This window comes from Doryrhamphus excisus, linkage group LG7 (genome assembly GCF_037039965.1).
Source record: "Doryrhamphus excisus strain RoL-2023G ecotype Guam linkage group LG7, RoL_Dexc_Guam_v1.1, whole genome shotgun sequence".
NCBI lineage: Eukaryota > Metazoa > Chordata > Actinopteri > Syngnathiformes > Syngnathidae > Doryrhamphus > Doryrhamphus excisus.
The window spans coordinates 15,343,324-15,361,347 of NC_136363.1; the positions used below are offsets into that span (position 1 = coordinate 15,343,324).

General features: G+C 43.5%; 1 protein-coding gene across 1 annotated transcript; it reads right to left on the minus strand.

Moving 5' to 3' along the window:
- Positions 1–484: 484 nt before the first annotated feature.
- LOC131129887 (uncharacterized) lies at positions 485–7,868 on the minus strand. Its single transcript, XM_078792232.1, is given in 6 exon segments — positions 485–1,344; positions 1,346–1,648; positions 1,650–1,851; positions 1,854–3,613; positions 3,615–5,020; positions 5,023–7,868. Coding segments are annotated over 6 exon segments (5,754 nt in total). The 5' UTR covers positions 6,256–7,868; the 3' UTR covers positions 485–494.
- Between the last annotated feature and the right edge of the window lie 10,156 nt (positions 7,869–18,024).

Here is an 18,024-nt window from a genome sequence, read left to right on the forward strand (position 1 = left end):
ACTAATACAATCTGGTTAGAAAAATATCAACTTTGTGTTCGAAAAGGTTTGAATCCCTTTAGTATTTAACTTTAAGGCAGACAGGCGGTAACTATCAAGACAAGAGGACAGGTGAGTGAGGCAGCTCTGGGATCATTTCATCATGTACTATTTACATATTTACAATATGTATACTATTTAAAATATAAGCAGAGTTTACAATATTTACATATTCACAATATTTACATATTCACAATATGTACATGTTTACAATATGTACAATGTTAATTTACTGGTTTGACAAATAAGGAAAATAGTTACCATCTTAAACAGAAACTGGGATCTTAACTTTGGCCAGTGGTTTCACTTTTATTCAGTGATTGACAAATATAATCCACCGTTCTCGTGGGCAAGTAAACTCATAGATTGTAAATTGTCCACTGGTTGAACCTGAACCTATTTTACAGACTATAAGACGAAGAAGAATGCTGAAGTGGAACGTGTGTGTGTGCGTTTTAAATTTGGTGTTTAAAAGAGCACAAAATCCCTTCATGGTCACTGAAATAAGTGGGCATCACAACTGATTCTACATCAAAGTGTGATGTTTTGACATATACATGGTCAATTAGTGTACCCTTTTCTGTGGTAGGATGTTTGACTGACTGGCAGAACCCTTTCCTAGCCATGAATGTGCTGATAGTGGAAGATTTTAACAAATTTTCATTAAAATCTCCCAGTACGACAATGCTGGCGTACTTCTGATGCAACCAATCCAGCAGTGTGCCAAGGTGATCTTGAAACAACGCCATTGGATAGGAGGGTGGTCGATACACAACTGCTATTAACACACTGGGTGAGGAGCAGCTCACCAGTAAAACTTCCAAGTTGAAGTTTGGGGCGGAGACAACACTACAGTGCAGGTGGTCTGCAATGTACATGCCAACTCCGCCATGCTGTTGCCCTTGTAATTCTACCAAAGCAGGGTTACTGCTGGAGTAAGACAAACATCGTGGTTGGCTATGAAAATGATACCCAGGAATGGTTACACTGCTGGGTGTACATGCCGTTGGCAGCCATGTTTCTGTCACAGCGATGCAGTAAGGCTGCAGGTGCTGTGTACATGCTCCCAAATCTGACGCATGTGTTGTCAAATTTTGGACATTCATCAAATAAATCGTGAATTGTGGTTGCACATGTTGTGGTGGTACATTTTTGCTCAAAAATGGTGACATCCTTCCTACAGCATCCTTAATGGCATCGTTACAGTATATCTTTTCTGCATTAAACTTTTGAATAATCAAACCGCTTAAAGCTGTGACCCGACTCAATGCAACATATGCCTGCCCTGCGGAGAACACCCTGTCCAGACACAACTGCATTGCTCACGGTAACACCCTGGACTTTATGTACCGTGAAAGCCCAAGCGAGCTTCAGAGGGAACTGACGACGCATGCCACCACTTTTAGTTACTTTCTCTTCCTCTGGCACAATAAATGTACTGTCTTTTCGTGTGATCGATTACTTAACCGTTTGTGCGTGCCTTTGTTTACCTACATTGTCATCATCAAATTTTACATAAATCCGACTGGGAAATGTGTCATCCTTTTGGAAAAGAACATCAGAGATGTTTTTGCAAAGCATTACACGTGAATCTTTAGCAATGTGCAGTTTCCTCTAAACACGTGTTGTAAACTTTGCTGTGGTGCCCTACTTTTCTTTCTAATTTACCGGATTTTTTGTTTTGGCTGAAATCCTGAGCTTTTACTGTTGTGTACTCCGGACAGATCCTGAAAAGCTGTTTTAGATTGTATTCGTTTACTTGCTGAATGGTTGGAAACACATGTAATGCAGAGCTGACCTCACCCGTTTCGCGCTGTCTGTTTCCAACAACGCCGTGTCTTTTGGATGTTTGCGGAGTCAATTTAGCAATGCTGCAAACTGATTATCTTTTTGACGGACTATTGTTGTCAGTTCGACCACACTGAAAAGATTTGTCCACAAGTTGAAAGTGGCGTCTTTGACATAAAGAGGCTTTCCTTTGACTGGCGGTAACTGGTAAAAATCACCGACGGCGATGATGCTGACGTTGCCAAATCCAGCATAGTCACTGGTTTGCTTAATTTGTCGGAGCCTACCATGAATGTACGTCAACAACTTGTGATCAACCATCAATATTTCATCCATAATCAAAATTTGGAGGTCCGCGAACTTGGCACGCAAGGAATTCACCGTTTCCTCACCCGGTGGTGTGTAAGGCAAACGGGTATCCTTGCCAATGCTCAATGTGCTGTGGATGGTTGTTGCATTCAAATTGTAAGCAGCAATCCCTGTTGGGGCAGCTAGACAGACAGAAATATTGTCCGGTTGCCGACACATTGTTGACAACAACCTGGTAGCCTCATATTGGATGGCTTTAATTAGGTGGCTTTTTCCTGTCCCGGCACCACCTGTGATTAATAAATGTAATGGCTCGGGTTTTCTCCCACCTACTTTATCAAGGCACCACTGTCTAATTTTGTAAAAAATGTCCATTTGAGTATTATTTAGGGAGCGTATCAATGCCAAGCCATCATTTCGACTCATTGACTTTTGCTTTTGTAAGTTTAGAGCGGTTCTATTTTCATTTGCCAAGTCAGGTATTACTTCTGCCTCTTCTTCGACCAACTGCTGTTTTTTCCGGCGTTCTTCTTCGCACTGTAGCCTTTCCAATTCTTGTTCTGGACATACCAGACACCACGCATCCTCAGCAACACTGCTGTGATCAATAGATCTTTGGATGCTGTCCAGTTCATCCCCGTCATTGTCGAAATGTTGTTTATTTGTTTCCACTATGGATCGAACAGAATGCATCGACCCATCATTTAATCGGACCGCACCATTGTCATAAAACTCTTCAAATGTTGGGCAGTTGGCAGGTCTTAACTGCAAATCCACCCGGTATGGCAGATACAACTGCAAAAGGCTACGATAGTATAACTCTGGGTTTTTGGTTTGTGAAAAGCGTGCAGAGCGTACTACGGCAGGTTTGGTCCGTGTACGTTTTGTCACATGTCCGTAGTTGTTTTTAAGTTCTATTTTGGATGCCGACCTTTCGTTTTTGCTGATGATGCGGTATTCGGAAGCAAATTGTGCCAAGCACATGTCATTAAACGTGTCATCGTTTGGTCTGTTTTTATAACGGTCGACAATGCTGGTCATCCACATGTCTTCCGTTGTTAATTCGGCCGATTAAGCTTTTTGTCGCAAAACACTCACAGGCAAACTCATTTTGACCACATTGTCCCCTGTTGGAACAAAAACTACTTCACGTGAGCATTCCTTAAGATGCATATTTGTCACCCGGTAAACGGCCTCTTGTGCACACATGTCTCTATTGTGCAGGTACACACTGCCAAGACTTTTTAAGGCCTCTGTGGCACTGACGTTTGCCTGTTTGGATGCTTCTTTCTGGGCATTACTCAGCAGCAATCCAATCTCCCTCTCAGCTTTGGAAATATACAAGATTATATAAACCACGCACGCATACGCATCAACGACATGCTGGATGTCCATATTAGCATTCCAGCATTTCAGCAGAGGTTTGCTGTATGGATTGATCCAAACCTCATTGATTTGACGCTTCATTATTACTTCCCAAGCGGCGATGTGCGGCCTCAAAAGTATTTTGTGTTATACCGAGACTATGTAACAAATGTTCCACACTTTGATATGCGTGGTTCTCGTCAGCCAGGGCTGTTTTAATGGATTTTATGATTTCCGATGCCTCTTCTGCTTTCATGTTTACGGCATTTTGGGATGCTTTTGGACATGTGCATGTTTTAACACCGGTTGATTGGCTAACCTGACAAGTGCATGTTTTTTGTCCCTGTCTGTCAAACTGATGGCTAATAAACGTTCGTCCTGACACAGGTTTGGGAAAACCGAAACGACACACAGTGTTTTTCTTTTTGCATGTTTTAGAGTGTCTCTTAGAATGCTGCTGTACTGAAGACACTGTCTCTGTCAATCCTTCATCCTGTGGCTGCAGTTCACAAGAAACATATCTATCAATAAAATATGTGACTTCTTCATCTGAGTTAACATCAATACGCGGGGCATTCTCTACCCAGAACAAACAATGTACATGCGGGGAACCACGCTGCTGAAATTCCACCCGGTAAAAATAGTCTACAACTTTGCCAATTGGTTGGCTCGAAGACATTATCACCTCTCTGAGAAAGACATGCCACTGGAAATCAAACATCCGTGCAGCAGTCACAGGATTCCGTCTCAACAAATCACACCTGTCAGCCCACTCCGACTCTGCAGCCGTTTGCGTTCTACCCTCTTGCCTCAAAATGCAGTCTAACAAGTTTTTCCACCGTAAATCAGCAGACGAAAAAGAGCAAAACCACGTGGGAACACCAAGCTGACGCACACAAGCCAAAATATCGCGCTGCGTACTCTGCCAAAAGGCTGGAGTGCCTCTGATGGGCTTCAGAAAACGATAGCCCTGGTCACATTCCAACAATGTCTTTAACGACTCATCGTTGGTCAACAAATCCTTGGCCATTTTTGCCACCAAACCAGCAATTCCTTTGTGTAAAGCAATGGAAATGCTTGACACCACCTGCACAAGTTCACACAAATACTGAGCATAGAATATGTATTCCACATTCTGCCCAAACCTCTTATCAGCGTGCATGATGCGATTATTGAAATATCGCGACGCCGTCAGCCTATATTGTCGAGTGTCATGAAACGTGAAACGGCCGTGTGGAAACAACACTGGGAAACATCTAGCTTCATTCGAATGGTCAGAAAGCAACCTCAGAGGATTATTGCCTTCTGCCGGAGCCACATTCAATATATTGTCATAGTACTGATCGAGCGCTTCCTGACCAATGTCAACTGGCATTAAACAAGTGTCCTAAAACATGCAGTGTTGCTGTCTATCATGGAGAAGCTCATCTTCTGCATCTAGAGGCGGTGTGACATCTACTGCAGGAACACTGTCCTCCACCTGAGAGGCATCAGGTTCTCTACAAAAGTCATTGACCATCACTCCTCGTTGTACTCAATATCTCCGTAATGCACATTCGACTCTTTCAGATACCTCAAGGCTTCTCGAATGTGCATGCTGTCCACAAAATGGTACTCATAGTGTCCTTTGTAAGTCAGTTTCCTTTTGAGCTTGACACAGAGCATAGAGCCTTCCATATTGGACCGTGGCAACAAATTTGTCGTTTCTACAACATTGGCCGGAACACAAGTCACAGGCTAATGGACACCATTTTGCCCCCCTTTAGGCAATGCAAGCATTTTCATGAAGGGGATATTTAGTGCAATTAAATGCTGCTCTAAACTGTTCAGGCAATCCAGCTCAGGAGGAATCGGGTCCACCCCCAAATTATTTGCCACACATTCAGGTGGGAATTCCCCTTTGCTAATCTTGTAATAGCAAGTGTAGCAAACCCACAGCTGCCCTCTACCAGACTCCACCAACAAACAAGGAACCGTGCACTCTGCACTACATTTGTGCAAATAATCCTCATCAATGCACGTGTTCACAAGAGAAGCACTTGCACAATTGCTGTAATGCTCTCTGTGACACTGCAGGACCTGATGTTTAAACATCAACCTCTGGCACACACAGCAGACAAATTGGGGCCCATTCTTCACTTTCTCTAAAAAATTCTCTACAACAACATCAAATTCTTCCTCTCGCAACTTTGCAGCATGCCTTCGTGCCTTCACATCTGCAATGACACGCATTTTGCGTTCTAAATTACTGTGATATTTCTTCATACTGGCTAGTTTGACACTGGCCCGGTGCCTTGTATCTATTTTATATTTTTTGACGCCCCGCATAATGACCCTGGCCCGATGCAAGCTGTCACTTCTATACTTACTCGCACTATACATCTTGACCCTGTCCCGATGCAAGCTGTCACTTCTATACTTACTCACACTACACATCTTGACCCTGTCTCGATGCAAGCTGTCACTTCTATACTTACTCACACTACACATCTTGACCCTGTCCCGATGCAAGCTGTCATTCCTATACTTATAGATGCTAGATGTTTTAACTCTATTTTTATGAATGACATCATTTCTATACTTTTCAACACTCCTCATCTTCTTTCTCTGCCTAAAGACTGCTTGTTCTCTGTAATTCTTCATAGTCATTACTTTCTTTGTCTCCCTTATGCTCATGTCAGCGACATATTTACATCTTTTGTCCAGGGCCCTTTTCCTTTTTAGATATTTGGACGGGCTTACACGTGGAACCATGGACTGATGTTTTTCTTTGCCCCTCTCAACAACATCATTCAAACCAACTGCTACTTCACTATCAGCACAAATTACTTGATGCCGATGTGACCTGGTACCATACTGACTGACCTGAGATGTACCATTCTGACAAATGCCAAAGCAACTTCCTAACTGACCCTCATTGACACATGTCACACACTCGTAGTGATTGCCACTCGAGTTGTCCAAATAAATCCCACGACTGGATTCTGACGTTGAACTATATCTCAACCAACGACCACCATAAAAAGTAAAGATATTTTTTTCTAAACTATCCGCTGCAGCCTGAATTTCCACCTCAGTTGCCCAGCTATTTGACACATTTCATTTTGGAAACACTAATATATTCTGTCAAACAACTGTACTCACTCCTGAGAAGCTTCTCATAATCTTCACATTGCTTTTCCATATGTTTAACCACATGGAGTCTAATTTTCCTGTGATTTTTCTGTGTGCCACTCACCGCTTGTGATATGGCACGGAAAAAACAGTTTCCATCAGCAACAATGCTCTCCTTTTTACAGGGAGCTCCCAAGGGTCCAACACGCAAATTGACAGGCACAGTTTTGACTTCACAATCTATATTCAAAAGTTGGCACACATCTTGGGAGTCCTTTAGAAGCATTGGACAAAAGGCATGCTGTGTGGTAACAACACTGATGACCTCAACATCAGATGCACATGTACTGGAAATGTCAGCCATTTTTAACTTTTTGCCATCATCACCAGTCATTATCTCCAAGTGACGTTTCCTATCAGCCACAACAGTCACAACAACACCAGCTATCTCAAAAAGTTTCTCTGCTCCACCAAACGCTGCAGCCAAATTGCTAACGTGATTAGCAAGGGCATCAAGACCACCAAAACAAAGAACAACACTGGTTCCATCACTGCAAACCATGCCATTACAGCTGTGCGAGTGTGAATCCACCAGACAATACTGACCAGCATCACAAATGATGGCACAACTACTTTGGCAAACTGTAAGAATGCATGTGCTGTACTTGCCAAACATTGTTTGCAAAGCATCATGCAAAGTGACATGAATCCCGTTTTCAATATAATAGCCAGAAACTACATTGACATCACCTAAAGCATAATCATCCTTCATACAAAACTCAAATGTTGTCCAGCAATCACCTCCTGTTTGGGCAATTCTGTGGCACACAAAAAGTGGGATGGGTCATGAATTACGCGACGTTCCCTAAGAGTAGTAGACAACTGATCGCCTTCAACAACAGCCATGTCAAGATCAGCAGTATCCCACAACAAGACATTTTTAATACTGTGTAAAGCAGTGGCACAGAAGGCAATCGCCATACACTGTGTTCCTGCATACTTAAACCTTGTATTGCCTTGATGAAATGACCCTTTGACCACCTTTTGTAACCCACCTGTTGGTACCTCCACTGGTGACAGTGAAGATACTTCTTCCCTACCTTTTGTTGCAACTGCACAGTCAACAGCTTGGGCAGCCCTGGGTGTGCGTCGCATACGGAAACCCTTCTTCCGTGGCATCTAAAAGAAAACAATTAAATCAATGTCAGTTCACACACCATGTACTTAAGCTTCTAAATGCTCTTTTCCATGCTCTCTGGTTACCCTTGTGCGTGGGTTTTCTCCGTGCCCCCCATTGGCGATGCCATATTGTCCATAGGCAAGAAAGTGGGTGTGAATGGTTGTCTATATGTGCCCTGTGATTGGCTGACAACCAGGATGTACTCCTCCTCTCGCCCGAATACAACTGGGATAGACTCCAGCAGCAGCAGTAGAAAATGAATGAACATATCCATACATTTTACGTACTGCCTATCCTCACAAGAGTCGCGGGCATGCTGCTTTCAGACTTTTACCGTCGCTTCCCTGAGAAGCCAGGTAGGCCACCAGGTGGCGCCCATCGTTAAGGGGGGGGTACTGTCAAATTCCCGGCAGTGGCCACTGAAATATTCCAATGTGTGGCTGTAAGGACTTTCAATAATGTGTAAAATCCTCATCCTCATCTGCCTTAAATTCCCCCACAATGATAACACTAGTTGAGACCTTCTGCTCCGACAATCCCTGGCTTTTTATCATTCTCTGAAATCCTCAGATATCCCAGTTCTACCTTCTGCGTCTTAAAGTTACCTTGGCTTTCTCCACTCAAATGTTACTGGCCTTTCTTTTGGCTTTAGCCTTGGGCTCTAATCTTCTTCCAGAAGAGTTTAATCCATTCCATTATTAGCATTTTACAGCCAAGACTGAATCGCTCACCATGACATGGACTGTGTCTCCTTTCAGGCCACATGGCAAAGATATGACTTAGTCCGTTTAGCTTAAAGACCATTGCAAGGGATTTGGACATCTAAAATAAATCTTCCATTTATTTCAACTTAACATCAGCGATCCGTTTTGGGCTTTAAATGAGGGCCGTCGCCAGATCTGGCAAGATCAAAATGTGATAATATTATAGTTATCTTGCGAGCACCGGGCAGCCAGTCAGCCTGTGAACTATGGCATCGCTACTGTCAATGACAAAGCTCGCGGTGGTTCATTTAATTGGCACCAATTGAGCTGATCAGCGAGCTTTGGGCATCGAAGTGGCGCTATGCTATATATTATATTATTTGAAGCCTTTATAATAATAATTTTAGTTACTTGGCAAGATAGGCGCAACGCAAATGGTTTATTAAGCAGATCAGATAAAATAACGAAATAATAAAGAAAGAAATTAAGTAAAAAATAAGTTAATAAATGCAGGTAAAGGGGATAAAATTATTTCCAACCGTTGTCAAAATGTATAATGGTTAATGTACATAATTATTAATGTACATGATTTATACCTTATATAAATACTTATATATGTATATTATTGTGTATATTATATACTATATTTATAAATAGTATGTATATTGTGTATACTTATACTTTCCCCTTTTTATTTGAAGGTTTTCACCTGTGCTGTGCTGTGCTGTACTGTACTGTGCGTACCTTGCCACAACAAGACTTGTGCCTCACTAAATAAAACCCAAAAAACAGCGAAAGCATCGAGTGGATCCAGTCTTTCCTCAGTGTGGCTACTCAGACCCCCTTTTTCAAGTTCAGGGGATGCGCAAGGCTAGAAGGAACTTGACAATAGTTATATGAGTGAGACACAAGAAATAGGAGACAAACATACATGAGACACAAAAAATAGGAGACAAACATATATGAAATCCTTCAGCTTGCATACTGAGAAAGCCCATAATGAGGGCTTTGTTCTTTTAAAATGTGTGGCATTCCATATTAAAAGTGTGTCATTCGTCAACTTTGAAGCTGTATACTACCTAAATATGTGTCATTCTACATTAAAAGTTTGTCATTTCATAAAGTTGGCAAAACGATTAAGGAGTGACAGGGTACGGGGGCTTTGCTCGTTGTAAATGTGTGCTGTTCCATAATAAAAGTCGCAATCTTCAGAGGTTTTTTTTTTTTTTTTTTTTTTTTTTATACATAACTAAGGGACCTGGTGTTGCCATCAGAGAATTGATAAAAAGCGGTCCACTAAGCTAAAGTTAATTTCTATTTAAGGACCGAAATAATACTAATTATTTTAAGTCAAAATAGCAACTAAATGCTGATTAATATTTTTCTTGAATATATCCATATTTGGTAAGGTGGGAAAGGTGTGAGCTGGCAGCGAGTTCCATAGACGGCATGCCCTTGGTACGTAAGAGGATTGGTGAAGATGTGTGCGAGACCTGGGGATAGTTACACAGTATGGATGTGCAGTAGAGGAGGATCTTGTTGTCCTCAAACTAGCAAACGCCGGGGGGATGATCGAACCAATTTCCAACGATGGCTTGAAGAGGAAATGTCTGTAAAACGTGCAGAGAGTAGCAACATCTCTTCTAAGCTCCAAGGGGTAAATACCAGCATTGGTTGGGTCTTCAATGTTCAGAATACGCAAGGCCTTCCGCTGAAGTCTGCATAGAATACTGAGAGCAGTAAAAAGCTGTCCGATAAGTAAAAATATAGTTGTCGCTTAGATCAAAGCTTTGGTATTCTATATTAAAAGTGTGTCATTCGCCATCTTCCAAACTTCATTCCACGTAAATATATCATTGTACAGGAAAAGTCTGTCAATCCCTGGATTGGTGGAAAAGGTTATGTAATTTCACTGGATATGTTCATTGTTCTTAATTAATATGTATCTTTGTGTATTCAATGCGCATTAACTCCAGATTTGACAATAAGATTAAGGAGTGACACTGTATGCCAGCTTTACTGTGTGTAAATGTGTACGATTCCATATCAAAAGTCTGTGATTCGCAATCTTTTTACCTGTCTTCTAAGTGAAACTATGTTACAGTACATTAAAGGCCTGTCATTCGCCATCTTTCACGGATTGAGGAATGAGAAGGAATGGTAACTGACTTCTCTGTATTTATGTACAAGTGTACATTCAAGCCTTTCAGTCGCCATACTTCTAAATTAGGTCAAGGAATGACACGGTTTGCGGCCTTTGTTCTTTGTAAATGTGTGTCATTCTATATCAAAAATCTGTCATTCCCCATACTTTTCAATTAGATTAAGGAATGACACTGAACGCAGGCTTTGTTTTTTGTAGATGTGTCATTCCAGATTACAAGTGTGTCATTCCCCATATTTGTAGGTGGGAAGCAGGATAACGATCTTTTGTTTCACTGTGATTCAGGAATGAGAGAGAATTGTATCTCTGTAAATTGGTATTATTGCGTATTAAAAATGTGCCGATCACCATAGCTGTCATTTAGATCAAGGAATGATACTGGATGAGTGCTTTGCTCTGTTTAAACGTGTTTCATTCCGTATCAAAAGTGTGTCATTCGCCATCCTTGTGGGTGGCATGCAGGAATGACACCGTCTGTCCTTAGCCCTCCTGTTGGGAGCAGTCATTATATTGACCCACTTTCATTCTTCATTCTCTGTCCTTCCTCATTTGTTTTAGGGACTCCCCCTTGTGGGTGGCATGCAGGAATGACACCGTCTGTCCTTCGCCCTCCTGTCATTCATCATTCGTTTTAGGGACTCCCTTCATTCTCTCCCACTTGGAGCCCCAAAGAAAATAGAAAATGGCTCGATCCAGTTCTAAAAGCACATGTGTTTTTGGGATAAGTCAGGGAAAGTCCTATTTTTTCTGTTACTGTCCAGGGTCCGTAAAACTGGGTTGGGTTTTGTCTCTATTGTGTTTGGACCCAGAGGCCCGTCCAAAGCAGTCAGTCAGGTCCAGTGTTCTATCAACGGATGAAATGTTTGTGCATAAAATGTTAAAATCGTCAATGTATAAAATGCATTTTGTCATCAGCCCCCCCCCCCCCCCCCCCCCCCCCCCCGAAATAGTCACCCCGTTGATCCATTTGTCCCTTCTCAAGATCTGTGTGCTGGGTTAAAAACCCAATCTGGGTGGGTTCCCAACCCGGGTGGGTTCCAAACCCAGTCTGGTTAAATATTGGACCAACTGCGTGTTGTGTTATTTTAACCCAACAAGTTGGGTTGATTTGTTCATATGACCCAACGCTGGGTTCATATTTACTATACCGCTGAGTTATTTCAACCCAGTAAGTTGGGTTGCCAATATACCGTATGTGTGTGTGTATATGTAGGTGTATGTATATGTGTGTGTATGTACGTATATATTTTTTGATTGTATGCTAATACTATTAATAATATATTACAATGATAATGACACCAATGTAACAATAAAATATTTATTAAAATTCAACATTTCCAGAACATAAAAAACATAACAAGTCACAACATTTCCTTCACATATTGTTGGCAAATAATGCAACACGAACCATCTCTGCAGTTGTAGGAAAAGGGGTCCCTTTGTTTATTTAACACAGCACTTATATAGACCTCATGAACACTAGCAATGACATGGATTTACAGAATTCAGTCCTTATCTGGTCATGTTTCTTGACTGGACCCAAGTGTTTTGGCAGAACATCTTGGACTCCAAACCCATCCGAAAACATCTTGTGTAACAATCAGGTCACGTTGGCCTCCCCAAGTCACGTAGCCCTCTTAAGTTCAACTAGAGTTTACCAAAAAGAAAAGTCATATGCAATGCGCAAGAAAGTAATCATTTTACAATATATTCCTCCCTTTTGGGGGTACTAAACCCCCAAAACAGCAAACAGTGTCACTTGGTCCAGTATTGGCCCCTTGGCACATTACCATTTTCCGAAACGAATTCACATATGCCGTTCAAGGGGGTCTCGCTGCCTTCTTGTCCTGGAACATGGGGAAGGGGAAATGTTGTGGGAGGGGATTCGGGGCCCAGGGCGAGGGCAGAATTGGTTAAGAGCAATATTTCTGCTCCCGTTATCGTCGCCCAGAGGATTATTGTGCCTCGGTGTTGGCCATCTTCAGTCCCTTTCTTCGACCACCCGCCGATGGTCAGCACGATGTCATCTGGAGGGACCCTTTGGCTTCTTTTGTTGAGATGAGGTGGTGACTTGGCACGTCACATGTAGGAGGAGGGCGCTCATCTCACCCCTTCCTCAATGCCAGCCTCCTGGATGGATGTCCTTCTGCTCGGTCTGGCTCTTTCCTCGACTGTGGCCCTCAGGAATGGCTTGTCCCGGTTGATGCGGTCCTCCGGAATGGCTCGTCTCAGTTGGCGGGTTCCCTTGGTTGGCGCCCCCTCCACTGGAACATTCCCTTCCTAACTCTAACCCTATGCTTATTATTTGAGTGTCTGATGACTATTGCAATTTATGAGTTACCTAACTAACATAGACACTATGTACTATGGTAACTGTGTAAAATCCTTAATGCTCTAAAGTACTGTGTAGATACCTCGTTGAGCAACTGCGTACGTGTACATTCACTCAAACTATAACGCTATAAGGCAACTAGAATAGTGAGCGACTGATAAACTCCTAATATAGTAAGTGTACCTAGTACATGTGCTACTACTGACTGACTGGTATTATCAACACTGATTTAACTGTAAGTGAGTGCACTGTTGTTCAGTTCCGTCAAGTCCCTTGCCCTTCTATATCAGTCCTGTCCATGGGATGGCGGTTTCCCAAGCAATATTTGCACAGTTCGTGGAGAGGACTTGGTGCATAGTGACATACAGATGGTGGTGTTCAGCTCACGATCCGGCTCCCTTCCCAATTGTGGCAACAATCATACCTCATGGCTCATTGAGTCCTCTGAGTCAGTGCCATCATCCTCACGATCGTCCGGATTGGGAAACAGGTGAGGCTGCTCAGCCACCTTATAGGATCCCTCTCGTCTTGGCTCGTGCCACTTTCGCCTGTACACTTTGATGTACACCTGGTCGCCTGGCACACCAAAGCGTCTGTCACCTTTGTCGACTCAGGAATCCTGTTTTTCTCCTGCACATAGATAGCTCCATGTATGGCAGTTAACATATTTTATATACTCTTTCAATTCACTTTGCAACTGCTCAAGTGGGGGCCCTTTATAAGGCCCTCTCAAATGCGGTGCTGGCATGGGTCGACCCGTAAGCATCTCATGCGGTATTAGATGTGTAATTCTGTTAGTTTGCATGCAATAGCTCATTAAAGCAAGTGGTAGTGCATCCACCCAATTTAACTTTGTACTAGCACAGATTTTATTGAGCTTGGCTTTATGTGTCCCATTTACTCGTTCTCCCATTCCCTGGGACTGGGGATGATAGACACACCCTAACCTTTGTTTTATTCGCAGTTGTTGTAGAATTCCTTTGGCTACCCTTTTCACGAACGCCAGACCATTGTCTGACCTTATTTCTGATGGTATTCCAAACCTTGGATTACTTCACTTAACAAGAATTTAACAACAGTTTCCGAACTTTGATATTTTGACGGCGTCGCTTCACCCCAACAAATTATGTACAAAAAAATCATTTTAAGAACGGGTGAGAGGGACAGTTAAGAGAGAGTGATATATACATAGAACAAGAGGGGGAGGAGAGAAAGAAAGGGGGGGCAGTCTGATTACAGGAAAGTAATTGAAAGAATGTGACACATGGGGACACGGTTCCCACGAGTTCAAAAACTCTGCTCTGGAGAAATTGCCAAGTCGGCGCACACTCATTTGGGTAATTCAAGTTGAATACATAAAGGCTTTTATAGCATGTGTCCACAGCAGCAAGTGCTGTCTCAGTTGCAATAGCTTTGCCTGATATGATGCCAAAGGCTTGGGAACACATAATACCATCTCTGAGCAGCAGCACAAATGGGTAGGCGATTCTGCCTGCTGCAAGTATTCCACCGTGTTAGCGCCGACCTACGATGAGAAACGAAAAAAAAGGTAAGTATTTCTAGCAGTGCAGAGCAATTGTCATCAGCTCTCTACTGAAGCTATTTCAATATATATTGTACAGGGAGAAGTATGACACCCGCAATTCAATGACGTGTTGTTCAACAATTTATTTGAGGGGTTTGGCCAGTCTTATGTTTGGTGTGTGGTTTATACGTCTGTGATGGAAAATTTTATATTTCACAGGTATAACATAGGTTACACATTACGGCCTTTTGTAGAGCTTCAACATTTGCATCCGAGCACATCCTGCTGTTCCTTCAAGGATGGTGGCACAGCAGGAGGCTATCTGTAACCTGGGGTTAGGGGCAGTGTCATTCTTTGATCAAAGCTCTACCTTCATGGGACAAGGGGACATCAGGATGTCCCACCAAATGGTTGACCCTAGGAGGTTCTCTCGCATGGGTGTGACAAACCGTGCCAGAAGAATGGGTGTGAAGGCTAACCCCCATACATGAGGATGGCATCGGGGGAGTGACAAGAATATCTCTTTTCTCTTGTAATGTAATTCATTTGCATGCTATGGAGTATAAAAGTTCCCGCCAAGAGACCACTCTTTGCCAGACACCTACAGACCGCCATGCATACTGTGTGTTGTCTGACCCCTTTGTTTTGCAAAGGTAATAAAAACTGCCAGAGCTATGTATTTATTTCAGGCATTCTCTATCCTACTTAGGATGATAGAAAAAATTTCCACAACAATTTGGTGTCAGAAGTGGGATTCCTTGGCTGATTGGATCTGGACCTGTGGCGGACAGCGACTGATCATCCTGGAATAATTTTTTTTTTTTCCTCCAGCCTCTCTGTCATTGACATTCAGAGATTTTGAGGGCTGCCCGTCCAGGACTCCAGACCATCACCACTGGAATCTCTTATCAGAGTGGAACAACGTCTTGTACACGGTGAGAATGCTGAAATGAATGCTAGTTCTGGCATTAGGTAACAATATACTCATAATATTTCCCATATGTGCATTTGGTCACGTGTCACTGCAGGGCTGGCTGGTTGGGAAAAGGCTCAACACCGCTGCAGTGGCATATATCAGCAGGTAGAAGCTGAAATTAATGAGCAAAACTTGTCGATGGGTATGTTGAAGCTGAAACCAGTTTTCAGATTTCAGCCATGCTCATAGACATACCTGCCATTCAATTTCAGGGTTGAGTACCGCTGTTAGGCAGGTAGAAGCTGAAATTAATGCTCAAAACTTGTCGATGGGTATTGTTGGAATTTGACCACCTGTTCTTAGGTCAGTGATTCCTGTGGGTGTCGTGTTGGAGGCAAGAGATGACAACGAACTTGTCAGTTGTATGGTTTACTCTCAGATCAGTCAGATTACACGGAGCTCCGGGCCCATAAGTCTTCCCCTAACACCTGCAGAGACGTAGGCTTTACTTACAGGTCAGAACAAATGAGTACAGCTAACTGTCCCTGCCCGGCTTTTATTATGCTAAGAAATGTCGGTAGATCTCTGGCGCATCACAGGTGGCCCCCCTCCTCTCCTCGGCCGACGTCTTCTCGCCAACCCAAGGCGGGCGGGGTGGAGCGGTGGAGCCAGCTGTTATCGACTGGCCATGGCTGCCGACGTCCTGCTCCTTCGTTATCTGTTGTTAGTCAAAATTGTGGATGTGTCGGAGAGCTCCGGAACTGTATGTGCCTGAGAGCGATTATGTGTTCTGTGATTTGCCCAAGGCTGCTTGGTTGTCCTTGATTAAATGTAGTGCATAGGTATATGAGTGAGACACAAGAAATAGGAGACAAACATATATGAGACACAAAAAATAGGAGACACACATATATGAGACACAAAAAAATAGGAGACCAACATATATGAAATCCTTCAATCCCCCTCATGGCCTCAACAGAGGCCACAAGGTGAAATACCGGATCAGAGTTAGGGAAGAAGCACCCGGTCACCCTGTGGGAGCGGTGGATGCAGGCAGGCCAACTGATATTGACCTCGCCCATCGGCCGCCATCACCCTGCACAGGATGAGCTGGAAAAGGCACTTGGAACACGGGAGACAACAGCAAACTGACAACGAACAAACGAAAAGAACAGCCAAAACAAGAAACATTAAAACTGTAATAATAATGCCAGAGGCCAACTCTTTCCCCTTACCAAAGTAGCTCATCAACGAGTCCCACGGGCTGGTGTCCACACCGACATGTGTTTTCATGCGTTTATTCAAAGCTGTGAGACCTTCAATTGCACAAGACAAACGACCACCCGGTGCCGTAATGTTTGGGATGAAAGTGGAAAGTACATTCCGTACCAATCATTGCACACACACCATGTTTTTCTGCCAATAACATATCGAGAGCGATACGATTTTGAAAGGACATCAAAGACGTGGCCCGCAACTGTTCACTTACCGCTTTGAAGCCTTCTTCGGTCTGATTGGAGAGGCGCTGTAGATTGTAATGCACATAATTGATGCGATCAACATTTTTATTAACGGTGATCCAAGGCATAATTGACTCAAAACCTGCCGCAATCTGATTGACTAATTTATATTAGTCTGGAACTCTCTCTTGTAACGTTTAGAAGCACTTGTGGACACCATTCCGTCTGGGACCGCCGTGGCAGTTATTCGGCCTCCGACCACACCTACAGACGAAAAAAACACAGAGTGAGATAAAGAAGTATAGCTAATGACAAAAATGTCAAAACAAAGCCAGGAAGCTTATCCTAACTGGCATGTAATATAGTTTGCCGCTTGCATGTATGTTGTGCAATATCAGTGTAATCAGGTGCTGAACTATCAGTGTGTGTGTGTGTGTGTGTGCGTTAGTTAATCCAGAAATCGCCTCAGTTGTTGGTTGGGGAGGAGGAGCCCCCAGGGCTCGGGATATCGCCAAGGGCAGCGACATCTTCACCACCTCCTCCCCTCTCACGGGCTGCATCCAATGCAGGCCGAGGCGACCTAAGAGATGAGACATCCTCCGGGCAGGGTGGTCTTTTGGATGAGAGTCGCGACCCCCGCGGTGTAACGAGTACACAACGGTTGTCTGCGAAGCCAAAGCAGAGGCCAGCGACTGAACTAGGGTCACAAAGGCTTGTGAAGTCTCTGAGTCCCAGTCCAGCCTGGCGTTGGCATGCTTAGAGCCCTTGGCACGCACTAACGCGCGCAAGGGTGCAGTGCGTTCCGCGTAGCAGGGGATGTACTGTCGACTGTAACCACACAGTCCCAAAAAGGACAGCATTTCACCCACCGTGGAAGGCTTAGGATGCCTGAGGATGGACGCACGATGGGCGTCCGACATGGCGTAGCCAGCAGCTGAGAGAACACGACCCAGAAAGGTGACAGTTTTCCTCCAGCATTGTAGCTTTTTGCGTGAGACTTTGAAGCCCAATTCGTACAGGCACAGCAGCACGGCTTCTGTGGCCTGCAAACAACAATCAGCAGAGTCAGTGGCGAGGAGGAGATCGTCCATCCATCTGGAAGCTGCAAAACTGACAACACCTGGCGCA